The sequence below is a fragment of the Phacochoerus africanus genome, chromosome 8, assembly GCF_016906955.1.
Source record: "Phacochoerus africanus isolate WHEZ1 chromosome 8, ROS_Pafr_v1, whole genome shotgun sequence".
Taxonomy (NCBI): domain Eukaryota; kingdom Metazoa; phylum Chordata; class Mammalia; order Artiodactyla; family Suidae; genus Phacochoerus; species Phacochoerus africanus.
Window position 1 is genome coordinate 84,045,917 of NC_062551.1, and position 27,364 is coordinate 84,073,280.

At 40.8% G+C, this 27,364-nt stretch overlaps 1 protein-coding gene across 3 annotated transcripts in view; it reads left to right on the plus strand.

Moving 5' to 3' along the window:
- WDTC1 (WD and tetratricopeptide repeats 1) overlaps positions 1 to 27,364 on the plus strand; it is a 69,007-nt gene that overhangs the window by 11,779 nt on the left and 29,864 nt on the right. For all 3 annotated transcript variants that reach the window (XM_047792800.1, XM_047792802.1, XM_047792801.1), the window contains exons 2-3: positions 5,365 to 5,512; positions 7,401 to 7,484. In XM_047792800.1, the coding sequence (XP_047648756.1) occupies positions 5,465 to 5,512; positions 7,401 to 7,484 (132 nt within the window). In that variant the 5' untranslated portion in view covers positions 5,365 to 5,464. The remainder of the gene's footprint in view (positions 1 to 5,364; positions 5,513 to 7,400; positions 7,485 to 27,364) is intronic.

Sequence of the window (27,364 nt, forward strand, 5' to 3'; positions counted from 1 at the left end):
TAGTATCCATGAGGATGCAAGTTTGATCCCTGCTCTCAATCAGTAGGTCAAGGATCCAGCATTGCTGCAAGCCTCGGTATAGGTTGCAGATGTGGCTCAGATCCTTCATTGCTGTGGCTGTACTGTAGGCTGGCAGCTGCAGCTCCAGTTCAGCCCCTAGCCTGAGAACTTCCATTTGCCACAGGTGCCTCCCTAAAAAGGAAAAAAAAAAAAAGATTCAATTTACATTCCATGTTGTTTCTTCTGAATTTACTGTCCTAACTATTCATTTTGGTCATTTGGTTAAATTAGCCTTTTTTTGTCCCTCTGTGGAGCTCCAATTACAGTAGCCTTGGTGCCATTGATATTCAATTAATGACAACTATATTCCTGTGTTCTTGAAGAGAAGGGTCTTTGTTTGGCTTGTTTTTTGCTATATTTTCAAAGTCTAGCACAGTGCCTGGCATAATAAGCATTGAAATTTTTATTGTGTGGATTTATGGATTCATATGGATTCTTTTTTTTTTTTTTTTGTCTTTTTAGGGTCACACCCACGACATATGGAGGTTCCCAGGCCATGGGTGGGAATAGGAGCTGTAGCTGCTGGCCTGTACCACAGCCACAGCAATGTAGGATCCGAGCCACATCTGTGACCTACACCACAGCTCACAGCAATGCCACTGAGCAAAGCCAGGGATCAAACCTGCATCCTCATGGATACTAGTCGGGTTCATTAACCACTGAGGCACAAAAAGGAACTCCCCTCATATGGATTCCTGAGGTCACTTATTTTGATCTTTATGCCTTTCCGTGGAACTGGATGCTATGTAACTTGCATACTGTACCAGATATAGAAATCCCCTTGATGTAGTCTTTTTTAATGTTTAATTATATGTATGTATGTATGTGTGTGTATGTATATATATATATATAATACATAATATGTATATAAAACTTCCTTTTGTTGGAGTTCCCGTCGTAGCTCGGTGGTTAACGAATCCGACTAGGAACCGTGAGGTTGTGGGTTTGATCCCTGGCCTTGCTCAGTGGGTTAAAAGGATCCAGCATTGCCGTGAGCTGTGGTGTAGGTCGCAGATGCGGCTTGGATCCTGAGTTGCTGTGGCTATGGCTGTGGCTAGGCCGGTGGCTACAGCTCTGATTAGACCCCTTGCCTGGGAACCTCTATATGCCGCGAGAGCGGCCCTGGAAAAGGCAAAAGACAAAACAAAAAACTTCCTTTTGTCAATTACATATCTTTCATTCATATCATTTCATATCTGTGGGTTCTTTACTCTGTGGAATTGATTATTTCAGAACATCCCTTAAAATAATGCTTTAAAAATTTGACCATGATCTCATATTCATGTAACTTTTATTTATTGATCTGATTATTTGTACTTGAGAGACTTTGGTCTGAAGTATAAAACTAATTTTGCCCCCTGTAAATTTTTTTTTTTAATTTCCATAGGTTTCTGGGGCTGCCCCATATAGATTTGAGGTTATTTATTTCTCTTCTGATGCTAGCCAGTTTTTTTTTTTTCCTCTGATAATGAGCCTTTTAAATAATCTCTGCCTTAGAACTATTTCCAGGTATTCTTGTCTGCCTCTTAAAATTTGTGGAAAGGCACTGAATCTCTGTTTCCTTAAGAGAGGGGAAGGTGGGATGTACTCCAGAATGAGCTGTCTGCCAGTGTGCTATCATTTCTTCTCCGAATGGGAACGGAGATGTTCACAAATACTGACTGAGCAGTAGTTGTGTTAAATTTGACATTTTGTGTTTTAAATCTCTGCCTGCCAGTCTGATGTTTTAAATCTCAGTTTCCATTTTACTATTTACTTGAATTGTAGTGGTTTTTGCTTGCCTGGTTTCTCTGCTTTTACACACTCTTTTTAGTATTTCCAAGCCACATACCAATCTTAACTAAAGCCCCTTGCCTTTAATTCTTTGCTTTCCTGGTATAGGCACTATATTTTTCATTTCATTATTCCCCCATGTCTAGCACATTGCTTGGTAAAAACTCAGTTAAATGTTTTAAGAAAATTAATGAATGAGTAGTGGCAATTTAGTTAGCTCTTTGGGGTATTCTTATAGTGATCATTGCTCTAGGAAATTGCATACTGTAGTAATTTATTCATATATACATAGTGTTTAAGAGTGTGCATGAAGCTTTGGGTTTGAAACCTGGAGCTGGAGTAGGGATATTAGCTGTTGCATTGTGAAAATTGTTTCATATCCATGACACTATTTCCTTATCTGTAAAGAGAAGATAGGAATAGCATCTACCATACAAGTTTTTGAACCAGTCTTAGCACTTAGCACTGTCCCTCTCCTCAGAAGTGTGTCCCCCAGTACTTGTAACTTCTGGTCATTCACTTTTCAGCTTAAATATCATCTTCTCAGAGAGCCCCTCTGTATCAGGCAGGATTTGTAGTTGTAAGCAACAGAAACCAACTCTAGCTGAGTCTTGAAAGGATATTAGGGAAACTCACAAAATATTGAGGGAGGGCATAGAGCCAAGTTTGAAAAATGGGCTGGAACAAGGGAAACTGGGTAACAACCAGAGCCCATAGCCTGAATTATTCATAGAACTAGTCCATGAAGTCACTATTGCCACTTATATAGTTTACACCACCACCACCAGCTGATTGGACCTTGATGGCAAAGATAACACCCCTTCCTGCCAGCAGGGTCCCTTCAGTGTTTGTTCCAGTGCTTCCTGTGCCTGTGAGTCACAGGAATGGGTGCCTATTTAGAGAGATTAAAAGACTCGACCAAGGCCACATAACTGGTCTTACTCTATACCAGGTATTCCCACTGACTTTGGTGTTCTTTCCGTTATAATAAGCCTCACCCCATATCCTTGGTGATTGTGTGGGCAGTTACTGTTATTGTTTTGGCCCTGACATTATATCACATATCAGAACCATAAACACAGTTGTAGACCAGTACTTAGTTTATGTCAGTTTGTTCAAATTCATGTTTTTAATTTGTTGGCCAGAGGCCCTGGAAAGGGCATCCTGAAATTATAGTTCTCAGATGGCATCCTTGAATGTTCTTGGTGTTCAAAAGTTTTGTGATCCTAAATAGTACCAGTGACTTCTCTATATCCCTAGTAATGCTCACTAAGGTGCAATTCTGTGTGGCTTCCACATTGTAAGGGAAGGTTTTTGCCCTTTCAGAGCTTAAAATCCCAAAATAGTTTATGGAAGAATAAGCCACAAAGAACTTGGGCTGAATGGGAATATCTCATCGGGCAGCAAGCTTTTTATTGTCCTACTGTGTGCATAACACTAGAGAAAAAAATCTGCAATAGCATAGTGTTCATAGAGTCTCTTTTTGTGGTTAAAAGCAAAGGAAAGGAAGGAGTCTGCTCATAGATAGAGAAGGTTTGTTTCAGGAAGGTGTACTGGGAATTTATGGGAAGCCCAAGGCCAGGAGTTCCAGAAGTGGCCCCTGGAGGCCTCCTGGCTTGTGGGGGTGTTGGCAGAGAGGCCTGGTGGGTGCTACAAACCATCATCACAGCACAAAGGGTCATCATGAAGAAGAAAGATGAGATCTCCTGTGTAGCTTCAGAGGTGGAACCAGGACCAAAAGGTGGAAGTAACAGGAGGCAGAACTTTCTTTTAAAACCTAATGGGTTTTTTTTTCCTCTAGGTTGTTTTTTTTTTTTCCTGATTGTAAAATTAGTGTGCTTTTATAGAAAAAATTTGAGGAGTTCCCTGATGGCCTAGTGGGTTAATGATCTGGCATTGTGACTGCTGTGGCTCTGGTTACCGCTGTGACAAGGGTTCAATCCCAGGCCGGAACTTTTACATGCTGTGGATGTGGCCGAAGGAAAAGGAAAAACAGTCAAGCTATTTATTATCCAAAGATGGGAATTGTTATTTTTTATATTTCCTTTTTAAAACATAGCTGTTATAATAGTGTTCGTTGCAAAAGCATCATGTTATATAAATATTTGATGTGATATAAGCATTTTTCCTATATAAGTAGCATTTCTAATGTTGCAGAATATCATATAGCTATACATTATTTATCCATTCCTCCATCTATCATTGGAAACTTGGATGGTTTTAATTTTTTTTCTTTTATAAAATCTGTGATGAATATGCTTTAATGTGGAACTTTTTTTTTTTTTTTTTTTAATCTTTTCGCCATTTTTCGGGCCGCTCCCGTGGCACATGGAGGTTCCCAGGCTAGGAGTCGAATCAGAGCTGTAGCCACTGGCCTACGCCAGAGCCACAGCAATGGGGGATCCGAACCGCCTCTGCAACCTACACCACAGCTCACGGCAACACCATGATCCTTAGCCCATTGAGCAAGGCCAGGGATTGAACCCGCAACCTCATGGTTCCTAGTCGGATTCGTTAATCCCTGCACCATGATGGGAACTCCAATATGGAACTTTTTTATTGCTCATGTTTTGTGCTTTCTTATGGTAAATTATCAGAAATGAAATGACTTGGTCTTTCTTCCCATCAAAGTTGTATAACAAAGGTATAGGTTGCTTCAAGAGCTTCTGAGTCTGAAAGCCTGCTGTTCAGGGTATTAAAGAGGGATTTCTTTCTTTCTTTCTTTCTTTCTTTTTTTTTTTTTTTGTCTTTCTGCCATTTCTTGGGCCGCTCCTGTGGCATATGGAGGTTCCCAGGCTAGGGGTTGAATCAGCGCTATAGCCACCAGCCTATGCCAGAGCCACAGCAACTCAGGATCCAAGCTGCATCTGTGACCTATACTACAGCTCATGGCAACGCCAGATCCTGAACCCACTGAGCAAGGCCAGGGATCAAACCTGCAACCTCATGGTTCCCATTCAGATTCGTTAACCACTGAGCCACAACGGGAACTCCAAAGAGGGATTTCTTTATGTTGGACATGGTCATTGTACATTTCCTGCCTGCTCTTTGATTCTTTGAATCTGTTAGAGGGTTAAATGTTCTGTTTGTGATACTATTTGGTTTTGGGGAAAGCCAAGCCGAAGGTCAAGGATTTTGAAACATAATTAGAAGTTTCAGACTGGTTGCCACAGATACATACTGAGCAAGTGAAACTTGACGTCTTTCTTGTGTATGCCTTATTCTTACTTTCAGGATATGTTTCCATCTTCCTTCACACATGCACACACACACACATTTTCTGGAGAAGCACACATGGCTCCTTCAGCGTTTGTTCCAGTGCTTCCTGTGGCTGTGAATCATTGTTTCTCCCCAACCCCTTCACACTTCAGAATTTCTTCTTTATTGTGGAGCATGGCCAGGCCACCATGTCATAAATTATAGGCAATAGTCAGTTTATTGGGTAGGCTGGTGAGCTGTTTTAGGGGTGGAATCAGAGCTCTGAAGCCACCTTATTCCATCCCCCAACGTTTAATGACTTTTTCCCCCCAGGTAATTAAATGCGAGTCTTGTGGACCTGGGCTTGGCTGGGATGCTCAGGGGTCCTGAAGATCCTTCTATAGCTTCCTTGTGTTGAATCCATTAAAAGAAGATGGCAAAAGTCAACATAACTAGAGACCTCATCCGTAGGCAGATCAAGGTAAGCAACCTAAACCTTCAAACCAGAGCATAAAGTCCTTTTTCCCTCACAGATTTGTTTTATAGCCAAAGAAACCAAGGACTAAAGTTGATGACTTGCCTGAAATCACATAACTAGTTAGTGGCAAACCCAGGACTAGAATCCAGGTCTTTTGACTCCAGTCTTTTATCCAAGAACATGGAACTCATGGAGACTCCTCTGTCCAAGCACTTTTACCTGGGCTGCTGAGATTGATGGAGTCTGGCGAGGGAGGGGAGTATGTGCACGCTCATCTGTGTTGAGGTGGGGAGTTGGGGACAGCAGGAGTCAATAGAGCTTCTTCATGTTGCCCTGGCTGCTCAGTTGTACATATAATAGAAGCTGGGAGACTCTTAATCCCAGTTTAGCTTAGACTCTTCTCTTCTTTGAGGGTCTCTGGTACCAAAGTCTGCACCTCTTCTCTGCAGTTTATACATAGGAAACACTCCCGTACTGTGAGATGAATGGATGACTGGGCAATCAAGTTCAGTTAGGAGGTAGCCCAGGCTTTCTCAGGGAAACTCTCAGTAGAGGAACACAGGAGTTTAATGGAAGTGATTGGACCAAGACAGGATGTACCTCTGAAGTAAAAACCCCAAGCTGGGGTCAAGAGCTTAATCTTACCACTGCCCTTATAAAGTCTTACCTATAAGACTTTAGTCATTTTACCTCCCCGGGCCTTGTTTTCTGTTGTTAAATGATAATAAAGTCTGTGCGCCTGCAGGCTGACCTTGAGAATGAAATCCAAAAGAACCTGAGAAAGTATTTCATAAACATTGCATGCCAAAGGTCTTTTAAAAATTAAGTGGCATGCAGGAGTTCCCTGATGGCTCAACAGGTTAAGGATCCAGCCTTATCACTGCTGTGGCTTGGGTTGCTGCTCTGGCAGGTTATATCCCTAGCCTGAGAACTTTTGCATGCCTTGGGCACAGCCAAAAAAGAGGAAAAAAAACAAAAAACAAAAAAAAAACAAGTGTCATGCAGCATAAGCTGTAGTCACCATCCAGAGGGCTTGAGTGCATGCTTCTACATGAGCCATGTTCCTGGTGCATGTTAGTCTGTGTTTCATATATTTTCCCCTACATCCTTGAATCCTTTTGCAGCTTTGTCCATCTGTGGAGTTGTGTGTGTGTGTGTGTGTGTGTGTGTGTGTGTGAGTGTGAGAGAGAGAGAGAGAGAGAGAGAGATTTCATTAGGCTAGGTGGCCCTCAGGGGCAAGGATCAATCCCTAGAGGCACAGAATGATAGAGTTGGAGGGACATGCATGTTACTGATTTCTTTTGTATAACTCCACAATATGTGCCCTTCAGGTGATGCCCACCATCTCTAACCTAAATTTGGAAACATTCCCTATGTGTTGTTTCAAAAAAAAAAATTTTTTTTTTGGCTTTTTGGCTTTTTGCCTTTTTCTTGAGCCGCTCCCTCGGCATATGGAGGTTCCCAGGGTAGGGGTTGAATCAGAGCTGTAGCCACCGGCCTACGCCAGAGCCACAGAAACGTGGGATCCGAGCCGCGTCTGCAACCTACACCACAGCTCACAGCAACGCCGGATCGTTAACCCACTGAGCAAGGGCAGGGACCGAACCCGCTACCTCATGGTTCCTAGTCAGATTCGTTAACCACTGAGCCACGACGGGAACTCCTCAAAAAATTTTTTTATAACCCAGCAATTACAACTTAGTGTTTATAATTATACTCTCTTCTATTACTCTCTAATCCCTGCTCAAGTATAGTGTAAGCTCCTGCAGGCCAGTTTGTTTTCTCTTTTCTAGCTCCTGTGGGGCCCACCACAGTGCTGTATGTGTAACAGGCATGTAGTAAATCATGTTGAATTGAATCATTGAAGCTATGAGTTTGTTTCTGTCCCCAGGAGCGAGGTGCCCTGAGCTTTGAGCGGCGCTACCATGTCACTGACCCCTTTATCAGGAGACTGGGCCTAGAAGCAGAGCTGCAGGTAAGAGATCCACTTTGCACCTGAGTTATAGATGGCTGGCTCTCCATTCTCTACCCGCAGAGAATCCTCTTGGTACTGTTCTAGGCATAAACAGTTTTTCTCTGCAAATCATACCTGAAGGTTACCTCTCCTTTATTAGGCAGATAAATCAGAATCAAGATTAGTGATTGACATGGTCACACAGAAATTGAGTTTTAGCCATATTATTTCCTTTGTACTTAGAAAACAGGTACTGAATTGCATACTGCTGTTTTTACTGTGGGCTTGTACAGCAGGGATTCTTACCTTTTTACTGGAATTTAGAGTTTACAAAGTGTTTTCACATATACACACTTGCAGGCATGTACACTTTCTCATTTTAACTTCAAAGAAATGCTGGGGAAGGTAGATAGGAAAAAAGTTGTTTGTTTTTTTCAAAGGTTTAGGAATTCCCTCAAGGCTCATCGGGTTAAGAACCCAACATTGTCACTGCTATGACTGTTTACGGTCATGGCATGGGTGCGATGCCCAACCTGGGAACTTGTGCATGCAAGGGTGTGGCCCCCCAGAAAAGGTTTAGAAAAACCAGCACCTTGTCCAGTGTTGTACTCTCCAGTCCATAGATTGTCAGGCCTTGAATTCAGCTTTTTCATTGTGTGTGACACAGAGACACTCCATAATGTTAGTTCCATTCTCTTTTCTTCCTCAAGATCATCTTTTAAATCCACCTTTTAGCTGTCCTATCCAACTTAGTGTCATCTGCAGGCTGAATAAGAATTCTCTTTGGTTCCTACAAACACATTAATGTTTGTAAGTGATTATGCTGATCTTAGAAAAAGACTAGAAAGAAATTTATTAAATACTAACAATGTTCTCTTAAGGTAATGAAATTATAGATGATTGTTATTGCTTTCTTTTTCATTATAAACTTTTACCATTATGTAACTGTTAATAGTTATATGGAAGAGGAAAATAAAAATTACTTCTTATTCCCTCATCCCTAATATAATTACTATTAGTATTTTATATACTTCCTTTATCTCTTGCATATTTTTACATAGTTGTAGTCACACTTTACACTGAATTTTGAATCTTTTCTTTTTTCCTTCTTTTTTTGAGTGTATGTCTATCTTTTCTGTAATAATTCTTTCTCCACGTTACCAAGTAGTCTACAAGTTTCACTTAAAATTTTTTCCTGATTAAAGAAGTAATAGGAGTTCCCATCGTGGCACAGTGATTAACGAATCCAACTAGGAACCATGAGGTTGCGGGTTCAATCCCTGGCCTTGCTCAGTCGGTTAAGGATCTGGCGTTGCCGTGAGCTGTGGTGTAGGTTGCAGACACAGCTTGGATCCCGCGTTGCTCTGGCCCTGGTGTAGGCCAGTGGTTACAGCTCCGATTTGACCCCTAGCCTGGGAATCTCCATATGCCGTGGGAGCAGCCTAAGAAATGGCAAAAAAGACAAAAAACAAAAATAATAATAATAATAATAAAGAATTAATAAATATTACAGTAGAAAATATGGAATAGACAGAAAAATCAGAAAAAACATAGAAGAAAACAAAATCACTTTTAATTCTACCATCCAGAGATAAACATTGTTAATGTTTGGTATATTGCTTTTGTTCATTATGAAGCAGAATGCTAGTTAAGAGCTGGGCATTGAAGCTGAATAACTTTACTTTCAAGACCAACCTTTTCTATAGCTACATAGCCTTGTGCAAGTTACCTCCAGTTTCCAGATCTGCAGACTGGAGCAGTAACTGAGAATTGTTGTGATGATTAAATGAGGTGATTTTGTGAAGTGCTTAATACAGTGCCTGGTTCACTGTAAGCTAGTTTAATAAATAACAAATATTAAGTCTCCCAGATTTTTTTTTATGGTTATGTAATTTTTTTCTACAAAATGGGGTTCATACCATTTATAGTTTGCTAAACCCTTTTATAGTTTTATATCCTAATTATTTCCCATACCTCTAAAAAACATTTTTTAAAATAATTGTATTATTTTCCCTTTACTCTATTTTTTTTAAATTTCTTCACATATTCCCTTTGGAACATAACCCAAAGCACATCCCTTTAGTGCAGCTGGGGGTGGGGCATAGAAGGTTTTACCTCCAAGGGGACATTTGGCAATGGCCAGAAACAATTTTGGCTGTGAAAACTAGAAGGGTACCACCGGAAGGGTAGGGATGCTGCTGAACACCCTACACGCACAATACAGTAAAGAATTACCGAGAGCCAAATGCCAAAAAAGCCGAGGTTGAGAAATTCACCATCCAGGTCTGGTGGATGCCGAGTAGCAAGTTAATGTTAGCTGGCAGGGCTTCTCCTTTTAACCTTACCTCCGCACACCCATATTTTTTCTACTATCTCTTCCTGGTTTGATAACTTTGTCCACATGATTTAGAAACTTCTAAGAACACAAAACAGGATTCTATCTATTGTTTCCAATAGTTTGGCACTCAAATGCAAAAATATGTTAAAGTGAATGAACTGTTTGAATTTGCACTTGGCTAAAGGCCACCTTGGTTAGGACCTGTATAGTAGCAGTGCATAATATGAAGGAATTCCCACGGGCTTAGAGGTTAAAATAAAGATCTAGCTTAAATCCCACTTTGCCACTTGTGAGATTAGAAAAATGAAAGTGGATTGAAAGACAATTAGGAGAAAAATAGGTTCATGAGAGAATCGGGGGTTGGACATATTAAGTTTAGAAGCCTGTTGGATAGCTTTATGGATATGTCAGGTAGGCAGTTGATGGTACTAATGGGGGGAGAGGTCTGGACTGTAGGGAAAAATCTGAAGACTTCAGACATCCATGGAGCTTTAGAGAATGGGGTCCAAGACCTAGCTCTGGAGGTACTGTAGCTTTCAGACATTGATTAATAAAAGCCAAAGAGATAAAAAAGTTAACCCATGAAAGAATCAGTGAAGTAGCAAGGAATCAGAGATTAGAGAGAGGAGAGTGTAATGAGAATATTTCAAGAAAGGAGTGGTCGGTTCTACTCAGTGCTTCTGAGAGGTTGAATAAGTGAGGACAAAATAATGATGATGGTCTTGACCAGAGTGGTTTTTTGTTTGTTTGTTTTTTACTTTATTTTTTTTATTACTCAAATGAATTTATCACATCTGTAGTTGTATCAGAGCAGTTTTTTTTGAGTGGTGAGAATAGATACTAGATCGAAGGGGTTGAGGAGTGAATTGGAGGTAAAGAAATGGCAACAGCAAGTAGACAACTCTGTTTTTTATTTTTTTTTTTAGAGAGAGTGATGAAAATTATAGTTGTTATAAACTTTTCCCCTAGATGAAAGGAAAGATAGAATATAAGCAGTAAATAGGGTAAATAAACTAGAAAAGATGTCTTCTCTTGCCCTTCCACATCTGTGCTTCACCTTTCTTTCTTCAGCTCACTACCTGGGCAGCTGACTTCTACAGACCTGTCAGTAGTCCTGCCGTCCTCTGCTATCTTGTTGGCTTTAACCAATGGGAAGTCATTTCAGCAGATTGGAGGAAGAATGACATCTTTTTTTATTCCCCTCACTTCCTCCCTTCAAAGTCACTTTGTTTTTGTTTTCCAGCTTTATTGAGTTATGAAGACAATTCTTTAAAGACTTCGTTTACAAAAGGAAGCAGAGAAATGGGGCAATAGCTGGAGGAGCCTATGGGATCAAAGGAGAGATTTATAAGAATGGGAAGAGATACTAGAGTTTGTGTCTATGTTAATGAGAGAGAAAAGGATTAGAATTCAGGATTAGGGAGTTCCCGTCGTGGCTCAGTGGTTAACGAATCTGACTAGGAACCATGAGGTAGCGGGTTCGGTCCCTGCCCTTGCTCAGTGGGTTAAGGATCCGGCGTTGCCGTGAGCTGTGGTGTAGGTTGCAGACGCGGCTCGGATCCTGCGTTGCTGTGGCTCTGGCGTAGGCCGGTGGCTACAGCTCCGATTAGACCCCTGGCCTGGGAACCTCCATATGCCGCAGGAGCAGCCAAGGAGCAAAGTCCTAGGGAAGACTGGAGGGGATAAGATTCAGAATTTAGGCAGAGGACTTGGCCTTTGATAAGTGCAAAGACATTTTTATCATTGTTACAGGGTTCAGTGGGTCTGGAACCAAAAGAACATAGACTGGATAAAAACTGGAAAGTCATTGTAATAGTCTAATAGTAGCAGTTTTCAAGGTGTGGTCTGCAGACTCCTGGGGATCCCCATGACCTTTCAAATGAATCCATGAAGTCAAAACTATTTTCGTAATTCTAAAAGATTATTTGCAAAAAAACACAAAAAAACAAAAAAACCCACAAAAATTAATTCCTTTAAAAATTTACAAAAAAAGGAGTTCCGGAGTTCCCGTCGTGGCGCAGTGGTTAACGAATCCGACTAGGAACCATGAGGTTTCGGGTTCGGTCCCTGCCCTTGCTCAGTGGGTTAAGGATCCGGCGTTGCCGTGAGCTGTGGTGTAGGTTGCAGACGCAGCTCGGATCCCGCGTTGCTGTGGCTCTGGCGTAGGCCGGTGGCTACAGCTCCGATTCAACCCCTGGCCTGGGAACCTCCATATGCCGCGGGAGCGGCCCAAGAAATAGCAACAACAACAACAACAAAAAAGACAAAAGACAAAAAAAAAGGAGTTCCCGTCATGGTGCAATGGAAACAAATCCAACTAGGAACCATGAGGTTTCGGGTTCGATCCCTGCCCTTGCTCAGTGGGTTGAGGATCTGGCATTGGTGTGAGCTGTGGTGTAGGTCGCAGACGTGGCTCGGATCTGGCATTGCTGTGGCTCTGGCTTTAGGCTGGCAGCAACAGCTCCAATTGGACCCCTGGCCTGGGAACTTCCATATTCTGTGGGTGCGGGCCTAAAAAGAGAACAGACAAAAAAAAAAAAAAATTACCAAAAAAAAGTGCTAAAACTATACTTTAGAATGAATCAAGGCAAGTAATATCAAATTAATTGAATTACCCATCCCCTGAACTTGCAGTGAAAAAAGACAGTCTTACTTTAAATGGCCTTGATGTGAAGCAATAAAAGTTTTTTGTCTTTGTCTCTTTAGGGCCTCACCCACGACATATGGAGGTTCCCAGGCTAGGGGTCCAATCAGAGCTGTAGCTGCCAGCCTATGCCAGAGCCACAGCAACTCGGGATCCTAGCTGTGTTTGCAGCCTACACCACAGCTCCCTGCGACACCGGATCCTTAACCCACTGAGCGAGGCCAGGGATCGAACCCGCGTCCTCATGGATGCTAGTCGGGTATTTTTTTGTTAGTTGCTGAGCCACAACAGGAATTCCTATAAGTTACTAATCTTGAATTGCAACCCTTAAGTACACATCTCTTCAGTATTCTATATTATGGGGTGGAAAGAACCTATAAAATACTGCTGCATACTAAACTATGATGGTTTTTGTTTTTCTTGTTCTTTTTTTGCTTTGTAGGGCCCACCTGTGGCATAGGGAAGTTCCTAGGCTAGGGATCTAATCAGAGCTGTAGCAACTGGCCTACACCACAGCCACAGCAACACCAGATCTGAGCCATGTCTGTGACCTGCACCACAGCTCATCACAATGCCAGATCCTTAATCCACTGAGCAAGGCCAGGGATCGAACCTGCACCCTCAGGATTTAGATTTGTTACCGCTGAGCTGCAACGGGAATTCCTATAACAGTTTTCGTAAGGAAAAGCACTTGTACAATTGTTTGAGTTGTAAGCTCAACTGGTCTTTTTTTTTTTCTTTTTCATGGAACGCTCTGAAAGAATGACTAGCAGACAAAAACTGTGTTTATTCAAACCTGGTATTTGGCAGACGTTTTCTTTAAAATAAATGAAGTAAAATGTCAAGAACAACTGACACTATTTTTTGCCAAGGATAAAATCTGAGGTTTAAACCAAACAAACAAAAGAATATAAGAAAACTTGTATCTGCCACCATGAGCTTGATAGCTTCTCAATACTTCTTAAAAGACTTTTTGATGACATCTATGGTGATATTAACAAATGCCAACCATATTGTATAATAAATGTTAATAATTGAAGGGAGTTCCCATCATGGCTCAGTGGTTAACAAACCCGACTAGCATCCATGAGGATGTGGGTTCGATCCCTGGCTTTGCTCGTGGGTTAAGGATCTGGTGTTGCCGTGAGCTGTGCTGTCAAGTCGCAGACGTGGCTCAGATCCCACATTGCTGTGGCTGTGGCGTAGGTTGGTGGCTTTAGCTCCATTTCCACCCCTAGCCTGGGAACCTCCATATGCTGCAGGTATGGCCCTAAAAAGATACACACACAAAAAGACAAAAAAATAATAATCGTCATCAAAGATCTTCACATTCAGTGGGTCACTGTTTTCAAAATAGTCGTACGTATATAAAAGACCCAGTCATGATGCAAAATAGACCAATACGTTTTAATGTAGCAGGGCACCACCAGCTCATTTATGTGGTTTTAGATTACACAATGTAACGTTAAGAAACTATTATTTGTCCAGTTTTGGTGTAGTATCAAAGAAGGATACCTGCAATTATCTAAAAAGACTATTAAAATGCTCCTCCTTATTCCAACTACTTATCTTTATTATTCTAGATTTTCTTTATATATTTCAACCAAAGTAACATATTGCAACAAATTGAATACAAAAGTAGATATAAGGACCCCATTGTCTTCCACTATGCCAGACATTAAAAAGAGTTTTGCGGAGTTCCCATCGTGGTGCAGTGGTTAAGGAATCTGACTAGGAACTATGAGGTTGTGGGTTCAATCCCTGGCCTTGCTCAGTGGGTTAAGGATCCGGTGTTGCTGTGAGCAGCAGATGTAGCTCGGATCCTGAGTTGCTGTGGCTCTGGTATAAACGGTGGCTACAGCTCTGATTCAACCCCTAGCCTGGGAACCTCCATATGCTGTGGGAAGTGGCCCTAGAAAAGACCAAAAAAAAAAAAAAGAGTTTTGCAAAAATGTAAAGCAGTGCCACTCTTAATAATTCTTTTGTCTTGGAGTTCCTGTCCAAGAACTCCAAGTAGCACAGTGGGTTAAGAATCCAGCCACAGTGGCTCAGGTCACTGTGGAGGTGAGGATTCAATCCCCAGGCTGGCACAATGGGTTAAAAAGGATCTAGTGTTGCCACAACTGCAGCATAGCATCCTTAGCCTGGGAACTTCCATATGCTGTGGGTATGGCTGTAAAATAAAATTAAGAAAAGATTAAAGAAAAAAAAGAAAAAAAGAAAAGTTCGTCTTAGGACATATAGTTGCTTTTTCTTTAAAATGTGTTAAAAATGTGTTATAATTTTGTTATTTTAAAATGAAATTAATTTGTAAAATTTCATTTCATAAAATTATAGTTAGTTATAAATGAAGTTAATATTTCTATTTTAATTTCTAATATGGTAAATATTGGTAGATAACCCATATTTAAAAAAAAAAAAAACTCTGGTATCTTCAGTAATTTTTAATAGTGTAAAGGAGTCCTGAGACTAAAAAGTTTGAGAACCAGTGGTGTATAGAGCCATGAAACTGGATGACTGGATAATATCATGGGGGAAGAAAGGAGGAGGAGAGCGAAGAGGGCCCGAGGCCAAGAACCAAGGTGTTTCAGCATTTAGAGATTATAACTGTTTCTTCTCTTCCTCTACCCAGAGGAGACGGGAAGAGTAGCATAGAGGTAGGAGAACCTGGTGTCATGGACGCCAAGGAGGAGGGAAAATCAGCTGTACTTATTTCCCTCTTTCCTAGTTTGAGGTTGGAGAGGATACCTTTCTTACATCCCCCCCATAGTAATAAAAATGCCATTATAAGCCATATGACCTTGGAAAAGTCCATTAACTTTTAGGTCCCATTTCCTCTTCTGTAAAATAATACGCATATCCTGTTTGTCTCTTAGGTTTAAAAGGAGGAATAAATAATTTAATTTATGTAAAGTACTTAGCGCAGTGCTCAGTATACTGTAAAACACATGGTATGTAACACTGAAATATTAGCTGCTGTTGTTATTTATAGAAAGCTCTTGGAGTTCCCTTCGTGGCTCAGAGGTTAACGAATCCGACTAGGAACCACGAGGTTGCGGGTTCGATTCCTGGCCTCGCTCAGTGGGTTAAGGATCCCGTGTTGCTGTGAGTTGTGGTGTAGGCTGGCAGCTACAGCTCCGATTAGACCCCTAGCCTGGGAACCTCCATATGCTGCGGAAGCAGCCCAAGAAATGGCAAAAAAAAAAAAAAAAAAGAAAGCTCTTGAAGTTTTCTGATATGCTGGTTTGATGGCAACTTTTTAAAATGCTTTATAGTCATTTTCTTCCTTTGTTTTATTTCCCACTCATTGTCACACATGGGCGCCATTTCAGTTAACAACTGCAATGATTTAAGGAGAGGTGGTTTAATAAGGGTGAGGGTGGGATAAAAGAGGTAAAACCAACAGTAAAATGCTCCTGTCCATTTGTGGGTTTTGATTATAATGTTTTCCTCTTTATTATCTGGGGGAATTTTTTTCCTATATTTCCTAATTAACTTCTTTGTATACTTTTGAAAAATGCAAAAAGAAACAGAGAACTCTTAAGAGGTAGTGTTGAACTTTTAGTAGAGGCTTACTAAAGGCTGTTGCTTTGATTGGCTTCTTTGGTTTTGTTTGTTTTTTGCTTTTTTTTTGTTGTTGTTGTTGTTGTTGTTGTTGCTGCTGCTGCTATTTCTTGGGCCACTCCCGCAGCATATGGAGGTTCCCAGGCTAGGGGTTGAATCGGAGCCGTAGCCACCGGCCTACGCCAGAGCCACAGCAACGCAGGATCCGAGCCGCGTCTGCAACCTACACCACAGCTTACGGCAACGCCAGATCGTTAACCCACTGAGCAAGGGCAGGGACCGAACCCGCAACCTCATGGTTCCTAGTCGGATTCGTTAACCACTGCGCCACGACGGGAACTCCTGTTTTTTGCTTTTTATGGCTGCACCCAAGGCACATTAAAGTTCCAAGGCTAAGGGTCAAGTCAGAGCTGTAGCTGCCGGCCTATGCCACAGCCATGGCTACGCCAGATCCAAGCCACATCTGTGATCTATACCACAGCTCACAGCAACACGGGATCCTTAACACACTGAGCAAGGCCAGGGATCGAACCTGCGTCCTCATGGATACTAGTTGGATTCTTAATGCACTAACCCGCAACAGGAAATCCTCCTTTCCATTCTTTTTCCCAGCCACTAAATTCATTTCCCTGGAATAATAAACTAATGTATTCAGTTTCAGTATCCTTCCAGAGAAAAATTTTTTTTCTGTAGATCAAATTCAGAGAAATTTTATGGATAAAATTCTCACCTTTTCTCACAAACGTTAGCCTAACATATTTATTGGTTTGTACCTTACTTTTGAATTTTAAAATATACTTTCATGATTTTATCATTTCAGTACATAAAGCTATTTCTGATATTCAGTTCTTTCATGGCTTTAGTGTATTCATTTGTGTGAATGTACCATAATTTATTTAAGTTGTTCCTGTTGATGGATATGTAGATTACTTCCAATTTTTCGTGTACAGTGTTATTCCCTGCAATACCATTTGACACCTGTGGGTGTATTTCTTTAGAGTAAATGTCTACAAAATGGAATTAGTAAATCGGAAGGGTATATGTATCTTATTTTTGATAAATATTAACAGAATTGCCGTTCATGGAGTTTGTACCAACTTATACTCTTAGCTATCACACTTCTTCACTCTTAAACATAATGTTCAACAAACATTTTTCTCCTCATCCCCAACTTCTCCCCCATGTGTCCATCATTATTCTGAGAAATTTCACAAATGAGTGAAACGTGATGGGCTGGAGAGATCCCACCTTGGCTTTCTAAGAGAAGTGTAGTCTAAGCTGATACCTGAAAGGTGGGTGTGAGGAGCTAGCTGGATTTAGAGGAAACAGGGAGAGAAAAAGCTCTAGATTAGAGGAACAGCGTATGAATGATGCATGAGAGAGTAGAAAGTACTCAGTTCAAGAGAACCAATGGTCACAGAACACAAGTGGAAGACGGTCACAGGATACAGGGTGAGGTTGATGAGGTGAGTGCAGGTGGGATGTTCCTATGAAGGATGCTGTAAGCTATGTTGAAGACTGTCCATTTTGTTCTAAGGGCAATGGAGAGCCCCTCAGTGATCTTTACCATGGAGCAATATGATCAGACTTAAGTTGGTTTATTCTTTTTTAATTAATCTTGGCTTCAAAACAAAGATTGCAGGTTTAAACTGAGAACAGCCAGACCACTTAAGAGCTAGTGGCAGTGATTCAGGAAGAGGAGATGATAGGTTACCTGAACCTAGATAATGAATTTTTTTTTTTTTTTTTTAGGGCCGCACCCCATGGTATATGGAGGTTCCCAGGCTAGGGGGTCCACTTGGAACTGTAGCTGCCGGCCTACATCAGAGCCACAGCAATGCAGGATCTGAGCCATGTCTGCGACCTACACCACAGCTTAAAGCAACGCCAGATCCTTAACCCAATGAGTGAGGCCAGGGATCAAACCCGCAACCTCATGGTTCCTAGTCAGATTCATTTCTGCTGCGCCACGTTGGGAGCTCCTAGGTAATGATAATTTGGATGACAAGAAGTCAGAGAATTTTAAAGACATTAAGGAGGTAGGATTAATAGAATTATTGGTGACTGAATGTGAAAAGTTAGGAAAAGAGAGGAGTCAAGGATGAAAGTTAAGTTTCTAGTTGGCGGGTAAGTTCACTGAATGAGGGAGCAGTGGAAAAAGGACTCAGTTTGAGGGAAAAGATGATGAGCTTGGTTATGAATGTTCAGGAGCTACAGCCCATGTGTTATCTAGTGCTTTTGAGATAGGTAGTTTGAATACTTGGTCTGAGCTGAGGTACACATTGGAGATGTTGATTTGGGAGCAGTGAGCAGCATTAGATTGGGACAATGATAACGAGCTGTGATTGTCTTTGAGAAGTGTGTATAGAGTAGGAAGAAAGCCTAGGATAGAGCCATAATGAAAACCAATATAAGGGCCAGTTGGACAAAGAGTATGCAAATACTATCAGAAAAGAGCAACCAGAGGAGCAGGAAGGAAAACAGAAAGGGGATGTCGCAGAACCCAGAGTAGGATTTCATTGAGGAAGGAGTGGTCAGCACTATCCTTTACTGCCAGGGACCAAGTAAAGTAAGGACTGAGAAGTGCCCATTAATTTAGGGCAAGGAAGCCACAGTGGTGATCACTTTGGCAAAGGTCATTTTTGTGGTATAGCTGGAAGTGGGTTGAGGAATTATTGGGAAGTGAGGAGGTAAAAATATCAAGTAGAGACTATCCTTTCAGTATGGCTGTGAAGGGGAAGAGAAATGAAAGGCCTGGGCTAGATGTAGATTTGGCATCAAGGGAGGACTTTTTAGAGAAATTTGAGTATGTTTAATCCCAAGGGGAAAGAATCAGTAGGGAAAAGGAAAGGTGAAGATGTAGGAAAGCTAGAAGAACATCAGGTCTTGGGGTTTTGTCAGGTAAATATTGTATAAGAGAACCACTGTAGTAATGAATCATGGATTTCTAGGGGGATGAGGTAGAGAGCATTTAAGGAGAGAACAGAGTGACTGACCAGACTTGGAGGACTTGCTAAGGATGAGAATGCCGTATGCTCTCGCTCTCTCTCTCTTTTTTTTTTTTTTTGTCTTTTTGCTATTTCTTGGGCTGCTCCTGCGGCATATGGAGGTTCCCAGGCTAGGGGTGGAATTGGAGCTGTAGCTGCCAGCCTACGCCAAAGCCACAGCAATGCAGGATCCGAGCCGCGTCTGTGACCTACACCACAGCTCACGGCAACGCCAGATCGTTAACCCACTGAGCAAGGGCAGGGACCGAACCTGCAACCTCATGGTTCCTAGTCGGATTCGTTAACCACTGCGCCACGACGGGAACTCCCATATGCTCTCTTTATACTTATTAATATATCTTGGAAATCACTCAGATCAGTTCATAGTGTTTTTTTCACAGCTGCATAATACTCTAGTGTGTAGATAAACCAAGATTTATTCAATGAATTTCCCCATGTATGGGCTCTTAGTGTTGTTTCTAATAGTTTATAATTATAATATCATAATGAATCACCTTGGGCATATTTTTTATTATTATTGCTGGAGATGAATCTTCAGGGTAAAAGCCTAGAAGTGAAAGTGCTGACCAAAGGGTAAATGCAGTTTTGTTAGATATTGCCAAATTTCCCTCTGAGAAGTTGCACCCTTTTGCCTTCCTGGTAGTGAGTGATGCATGACAGTGCCTGTTTCTCCACAACTCACCAACAGACCGTGTGGTTAAGATTTTGAATTTTTTACCATTCTGATAGATGAAAAATGGTATCTCAATATCCTTTTAAGTTACATTTCTCGTATGAATGAAATTGAATATCCATATATTTAAGGGCTATTTTAATATAATATTGCCAAAGGAGGGATAATTGGAATTTATATATAAACCTATATGTTTTTGCAAATTAAGCATAGAATGGATAAGCAGAAACTAATGAAGAGAATAAACCTTTAGGGGATAGAAAGCATAGAGTGGAGGGGTAGAGAAAAGGGAATAGCTCTTCTGAATCTTTTTGTAGAGTTTTTACTTTTATAACCACATTGAGGTAAAATTAAGTCAGCAAAGTTGGGAAGGGGTAATTTCAAGTACATTTTCTTTCTTTTTTTTTAGGGCCACACCCGCTGCATAGGAAGGTTCCCACGCTAGGGGGGTCGAATCGGAGCCACAGCCACAACAACACAAGATCTAAGCTGTGTCTGTGACCTACACCACAGCTCATGGAAATGCCAGATCCTTAACCCACTGAGCGAGGTCAGTGATCGAACCCGCATCCTCATGGATCCTAGCTGGGTTTGTTAACCTCTGAGCTACAAAGAGAACTCCTAACTCAAGTAATTTGTGAACATGGTACTCACTGTATATTCTAAGGACAAATACACTAAAGAAATCTTGATTGAGTTCCAGTTAGTAGATTTGTCATTTGTAGTGGTATTATAGCAATTCTGTTAACTATTTTATGTGTATTGTAGAATTGATCAAATGAGTAAATATATCAGTGTTGTTGGGATAAATATATCAATGTTAATATATAATAAATATATTTACAATATTGATATGATATATCAATGTTATTCTCACACAGTGAGAAGGGAAATTCAAATATGGAATAGGGAAAGGCAAAGAAAAACTCTGAGGTACTAGACCGGAATCAGTATCAGTATAAACTCATGGTTTTAAAATATGTTTGGTGTGTTTTTTTTGTTTTTTGGTTTATTTTTGTCTTTTAGGGCTGTGCCCTTGGCATATGGAGGTTCCCAGGCTAGGGTCTAATCGGAGCTGTAGACACCAGCCTACGCCAGAGCCACAGCAACTCGGGATCCAAGCCATGTCTGCGACCTACACCACAGCTCACGGCAATGCCGGATCCCCAACCCACAGAGCAAGGCCAGGGATGGAACCCGCAACCCCATGGTTCCTAGTTGGATTCGTTTCCACTGCGCCACAATGGGAACTCCAGTATTTTTTAATATAAATTTATATGTTATTTCCAACTCTGTCTTCTGAAATGGTCCAGAAGCGGTGCTCCCTCAATAACTATGTGTTACTATTTTCCAAATACCATTCCTCACTAAAAGGAACCAGAGGTCTTGGAGGAATAATTGACCTAGGTTTGAGACAGTGAGTGTACAAAATGAGCTTACAGCATCTTGTGGCAGAAAATCAACAGAAAGTAAAGAATTAAAAACGATAGGGGAGTTCCCATTGTGGCGCAGCGGAAACAAATCCAGCTAGGAACCATGAGGTTGCTGGTTTGATCCTTGGCCTTGCTCAGTGGGTTAAGGATCTGGCGTTGCTGTGGCTGTGGTGTAGGCTGGCAGCTACAGCTCCGATTAGACCCCTAGCCTGGGAGCCTGGGAACCTCCATATGCCGCGAGTGTGGCCCTCAAAAGATAAAAAAAAAAAAAAATGACAGGGACATATCATAAGGATATAGAAGCCAACTCTAAGGGCATGCTACTGGCCAAATGTGTGGTAATTTGAGCATCAGGATGAATAATGACAGTAACAATTAAAACCCACTGAATAGGAGTTCCCACTGTGGCTCAGCAGGTTAAGAACCCAACATAAAGTCAGTGAGAATGTGGGTTTGATCCCTGGCCTTGCTCAGTGGGTTAAGGATCTGGCGTTGGTGAAAGCTGCGGCATAGGTCACAGATGCAGCTCAGATCCCATGTTGCTGTGGCTGTAGTGTAGGCTGGCAGCTGCAGCTCTGATTTGACCCCTAGCCCAGAAACTTCCATATGCCACAGGTGCAGCTGTAAGAAGATTAAATAAATAAATAAATAAATCCCACTGAATAAAAAAATATCTGAGTTTGCATTGGTAAGAGAGAAAGGAAGAGAAAGAAGGAGGGGGGAGAGAGAGAAAAAAAAAAGCACTTTATTCTAGTAGGTTAGCAACCCTAAATGAAGATATGGGGAGTTCCCGCTGTGGTGTAGCGGGAACAGTCCGACTAGGAACCATGAGATTGTGGGTTTGATCCCTGGCCTCGCTCAGTGGGTTAAGGATCTGATGTTGCTGTGGCTGTGGCGTAAGCCAGCAGCTGTAGCTCTGATTCCACCCCTAGCCTGGGAACCTCCATATGGTGTGGGTGTGGTCCTAAAAAAACAAAAACAAAAGCAAAGAAAAAAAATGAAGATATGATAAAGTTGGAAAAATCACCATTTTATAACCGTCATACCACATCACACTAGTAATTGATTCAGACAAGAATAATCAATGAGTGATTGAAACTGTTGGGTGGAAGTTTGGTGGAGGACAGGATATCTGCACAATGTAAAAGTATTCCTCACAGATAGCAAAGGGGGAAATAGTAATATTAGATTAGAGAAACCTGGTAGATACCACCGTAACATCAGATGCCCCTTGATAGTGTGCATTGAGGACACAAGATCACTTAGGTAGTATTTCTTTTGTTTGTTTTTATTTTTTTAGGGTGGCACCCTCTGTATATGGAGGTTCCCAGACTAGGGGTCAAATCAGAGCTGTAGCTGCCAGCCTACACCACAGCCACAGCAACACCGGATCCTTAACCCACTGAGCGAGGCCAGGGATTGAACCTGTGTCCTTGTAAATGCTAGTCTATTTGTTTCTGCTGAGCCACAGTGGGAACTCCCACTTCTGACAAAATGTATGACCTAAAACTAATCACAAGGAAATAATCAGACATATCCAAATCAAGAGGCATTTTTCTTTAGAAGTGTCAATGTTTAAAAAAAAAAAAAAAGGCTGAGGAACTCTTCCAGATTAAAGGAGACCAAACAGAAAGTGACAACTGAATGCAATATGTGATCCTGGGTTGGATCTTGAGAAATCAAAATCAAAAGAATAATATTAGGGCAGATAGTGAAATGTGAATATATACTGTATGTTGAATAATAGTACTATATAAATGTCAAGTTTACTGATTTTGTTAAATATTCTCTGGTTAAATAATAGAATGACCTCATTCTTTGAAATACACACTGAAATAAGTACGTAAAGGTTCCTGAAGTCTGCAGGTTATTCCTAAATGGTTCAGGGGAGAGAGAGAGAAGGAAGGAGGAGGAGAGAAAGAAAGCAAATGTGGCAGTGTTAGCAATGAATCAGGGGAAAACTATATATGGGTGTTTTTGTACTATTCTTTCACCTTTTTGTATGTTTGAAATTGTTTCAAAATAGAAAGTTAAAAGTGTTCATTAAGAAAATACAAAGAATTATTGTAGTGACAGCATCTGAGTAAGAGAGCCAGAAGGGAGGTTGAGATGTGAGGATTTCGGTTTAATGCTAATTAGGGCAAATTCTAAGATTTTCTGGTATATAGACTAAATCACTTCTTCATATTCCTTGGACTTCTTTGCTGAGCGTTCCACATTCTCCTTGAGTGACATACACTAGCTCATCTTGTCTCAGTGAGTTTTATTGTCATAACCAGACAGGAGCCAAATATCCTGGGATTTCCATTTGTGGCCCGCAGTCCTCGCTTTGGGGCAGAGGGTATTTGCTTTCAACATCACCAGGATCTTTCAAGTCCACCTTAAAGTTCTTAGCACACTTTGATCCATTCTGTTTCTTTCACTTGTGGGCTTTCTTGTCACCATGTTAGGCATTAACACTGAGAGGGACAGAAAAGTAACCTTACTTTATGAGTAAGGAGAGTAAAACAGTGTTTCCAAGATCACATAAGTGGTAGAAATAAGATTAATAAGATTTCTATCAGGCTTGTCTGGCTTCAGAGTTCATATTCTTTCTACATCAAGCACATGTCCACTTTTTTTTTTAAAGGACTTAACAAGGAGTTCCCATTGTGGCTCAGTGGAAACAAACCCAGATAGTTTCCATGATGATGCAAGTTCAATCAATGGCCTTGCTCAGTGGGGGAAGGATCTGGCGATCCTGTGAACTGAGGTTTAGGTCAAAGACACAGGATCTAGTGTTGCTGTGGCTGTGGTGTAGGCCTCAGCTGTAGCTCTGACTCAACCCCTAGCCTAGGAACTTCCATATGCCACAGGTGCAGCCCTAAAAAGCAAAAAAAAAAAGAAAGTTAAAGGGCTTAACTAACAGTTTTTACCTTGGAGGATTTATTCTCTTCCTTTATTAGTTTTCTTAATATTGTCCTTAAACAAATTACAAACATTATATATCTAACCATCACAATCTGACTTGATTGCTTTTTATTTTAGGGGTTTTTTTGTTGGGTTTTTTTTTTTTTTTTTTTTGGCTTTTTGCCATTTCTTGGGCCGCTCCCTCGGCGTATGGAGGAGGTTCCCGGGCTAGGGGTCTAATCGGAGCTGTAGCCACCGGCCTATGCCACAGCCACAGCAGCACAGGGATCCAAGTCACGTCTGCAACCTACACCACAGCTCATGGCAACGCCGGATCCCTAACCCACTGAACAAGGCCGGGGATCGAACCCGCAACCTCATGGTTCCTAGTCGGATTCGTTAACCACTGTGCCATGACAGGAACTCCCTATTTTAGTTTTGTTTCTTGTATAATTTGAATATAAATTCACTGGAAACAAGTCACACCAAACTAGATTGGTTTTCTCTTTGAATGTATTTGGTATAATAGACCACAACAGTTTCATAGTGTATCCTGATTCGAACAAAGACTTGTCAAGGTTTTTTACAATACCAGTTTACAGAAGTAAATTGGATAACAAGTAAATAGTCCCCTCAGAGAAAAAGATGAAGAGAACTGATTTTATGAGAGATTTCAAGGACTGTCCTTTAGATCAGGGGTCAACAAATTATGACCTGCAGGCCAAATCCAGCCTACTACTTATTTTTTGACATGGTTTTTTTTATTTTTTATTTTATGTAAGTGTATGATGCAATGTTTTTTTGTTGTTGGTTTTTTTTTTAACATATTCAGAGTTGTGCAACTATCACCATCACCTAATTCCAGACATATTCATCACTCCAGAATAGAAACCTTTTACCCATATTATCAATTACTCCCCATCCCATACCTTGGCTCCACCTGTGGCAAACACTAATCTATTTTCTGTCTCTATGGATTTTCATATCCTGGATACTTCATATAAATGGCATAGTACAATTTGTAGCTTTTTGTATCTGATTTCTTTCACTTAGCATGATGATTCAAGATTCATGTATAATATAGCATGAATCATACTTCATTCCTTTTTATGGCCAAATAATAATCTATTATATGGATATACCACATTTTGTTTATGTAGTCATCAGTTGGTGGACATTTTGGTTGTTTCTACAGTTTGGCTATTATGAATAACGTTGCTGTGAACATTTATGTACAAGTTTTTGTATGGACATATATTTTCAATTCTCTTAGCTGTATACCTAAGAGTGGAATTTCTGTGTAATACGGCAACTCTGGGTTTAAATTTTTTTTTTTTTTGTCTTTTTTCTATTTCTTTGGGCCGTTCCCACAGCATATGGAGTTTCCCAGGCTAGGGGTCGAATCGGAGCTGTAGCCACTGGCCTACACCAGAGCCACAGCAACGCAGGATCCGAGCCGCGTCTGCAACCTACACCACAGCTCACGGCAACGCCGGATCATTAACCCACTGAGCAAGGGCAGGGACTGAACTCGCAACCTCATGGTTATTAGTCGGATTCGGTAACCACTGCGCCACAGCGGGAACTCCATGGGTTTAATTTTTTGAGGAACTGCCAAACCATTTTTCAAAGTTGCACCACCATTTTACATCCCCACTAGAAATGTATGAAGGTTCCAGTTTATTTTTATTTTATTTTTTTGTCTTTTTAGGGCTGCACCTGTGGCATATGGAGGTTCCCAGGCTAAGGGTCCAATCGGAGCTACAGCTGCTGGCCTACACCGCGGCCACAGCAACACAGGATCCGAGCTACATCTGCAACCTACACCACAGCTCAGTGCAACACCGGATCCTTAACCCACTGAACGAGGCCAGGGATTGAACCCGAGTCCTCATGGATACTAGGCAGATTTGTTTCCACTGAGCTAGGATGGGAATTCCTAATAGAGTTATCTTTTTATTGTTGAGTTATAAATAAGAGTTCTTTATATATCCTGGATAATAGATCCTTATCAGATACATGACTTAAAGTTTTTTTCTCCCATTCTGTGGGTTTTTTCATTTTCTTAATAGTTCCTTTGACACACAATTTTTATTTATTTATTTATTTATTTATTTATTTATTTTGTTGTTTCTAGGGCCGTATCTGCGGCATATGGAGGTTCCCAGGCTAGGGGTCAAATCGGAGCTACAGCTGCTAGCCTTCGCCAGAGCCACAGCAACTCGGGATCCGAGCTGTGTCTGCAACCTACACCACAGCTCATGGCAACGCCAGATCCTTAACCCACTGAGCAAGGCCAGGGATCGAACCCGCAACCTCATGGTTCCTAGTCAGATTCGTTAACCACTGCTCCACCACGGGAACTCCCACAATTTTTAATTTTAATGAAACCCAAATTATTTTTTCTTTTTTCAGTTATGCTTTTTTGTCATATGTAAGAAACTGTTGCCTAAAATAGGATCACAAAGATTTATACCTGTTTTTTTTTGCTAAGAGTTTAATAGTTTTAGATCTTTGATCCATTTGGGATTTTTTTTTAATTTTATTGGAGTATAGTTGACTTACAATGTTGTGTTAGTTTCAGGTGTACAGCAAAGTGAATCACTTCTATAAACACATATATCCATTCTTTTTCAGATTCTTTTCCCATACAGGTTATTACAGAATATTGAGTAGATTTCTGTGTGCTATGCCATAGGTCTTTGTTACTTATCTGTTTTACGTGTAGTAGTATGTATTGTTAATCCCAACCTCCTAATTTATCTCTACCTCCAACATTTCCCCATTGGTAGCCATAAGTTTGGTTTCTAAGTCTTTGAGACTATTTCTGTTTTATAAGTTCTTTTGTATTATTTTTTTATTGAATTCCACATATTAGTGATCTCATGATACGTGTTTTTCTCTGTCTGACCTACTTCACTTAGTAAAAGAAATTAGGGAACCAATCCCATTTACAATCACATCAAAGAGAATAAAATACCTAGGAATAAATCTATCTGAAAAGGCAAAGACCTATACTCTGAAAACTGTAAGACACTGATGAAGGAAATCGAAGATAACACAAACAAATGGAAAGATACCATGTTCTGGATTGGAAGAATCAGTATCATCAAAATGACTACATTATCCAAGGCAGTCTGCAGATTCAGTGCAATCCCTATTAAATTACCAATAGCATTTTTCACAGAAAAAAATTTTAATTTATATGGAAACACAAAATTTTAATTTACGTGGAAACACAAAAGACCCCAAATAGCCAAAACAATCTTGAGAAGGAAAAACAGAGCTGGAAGAATTAGGCTTCCTGACTTCAGACTATACCACAGAGCTTCTGTTATCAAAACAGTATGGT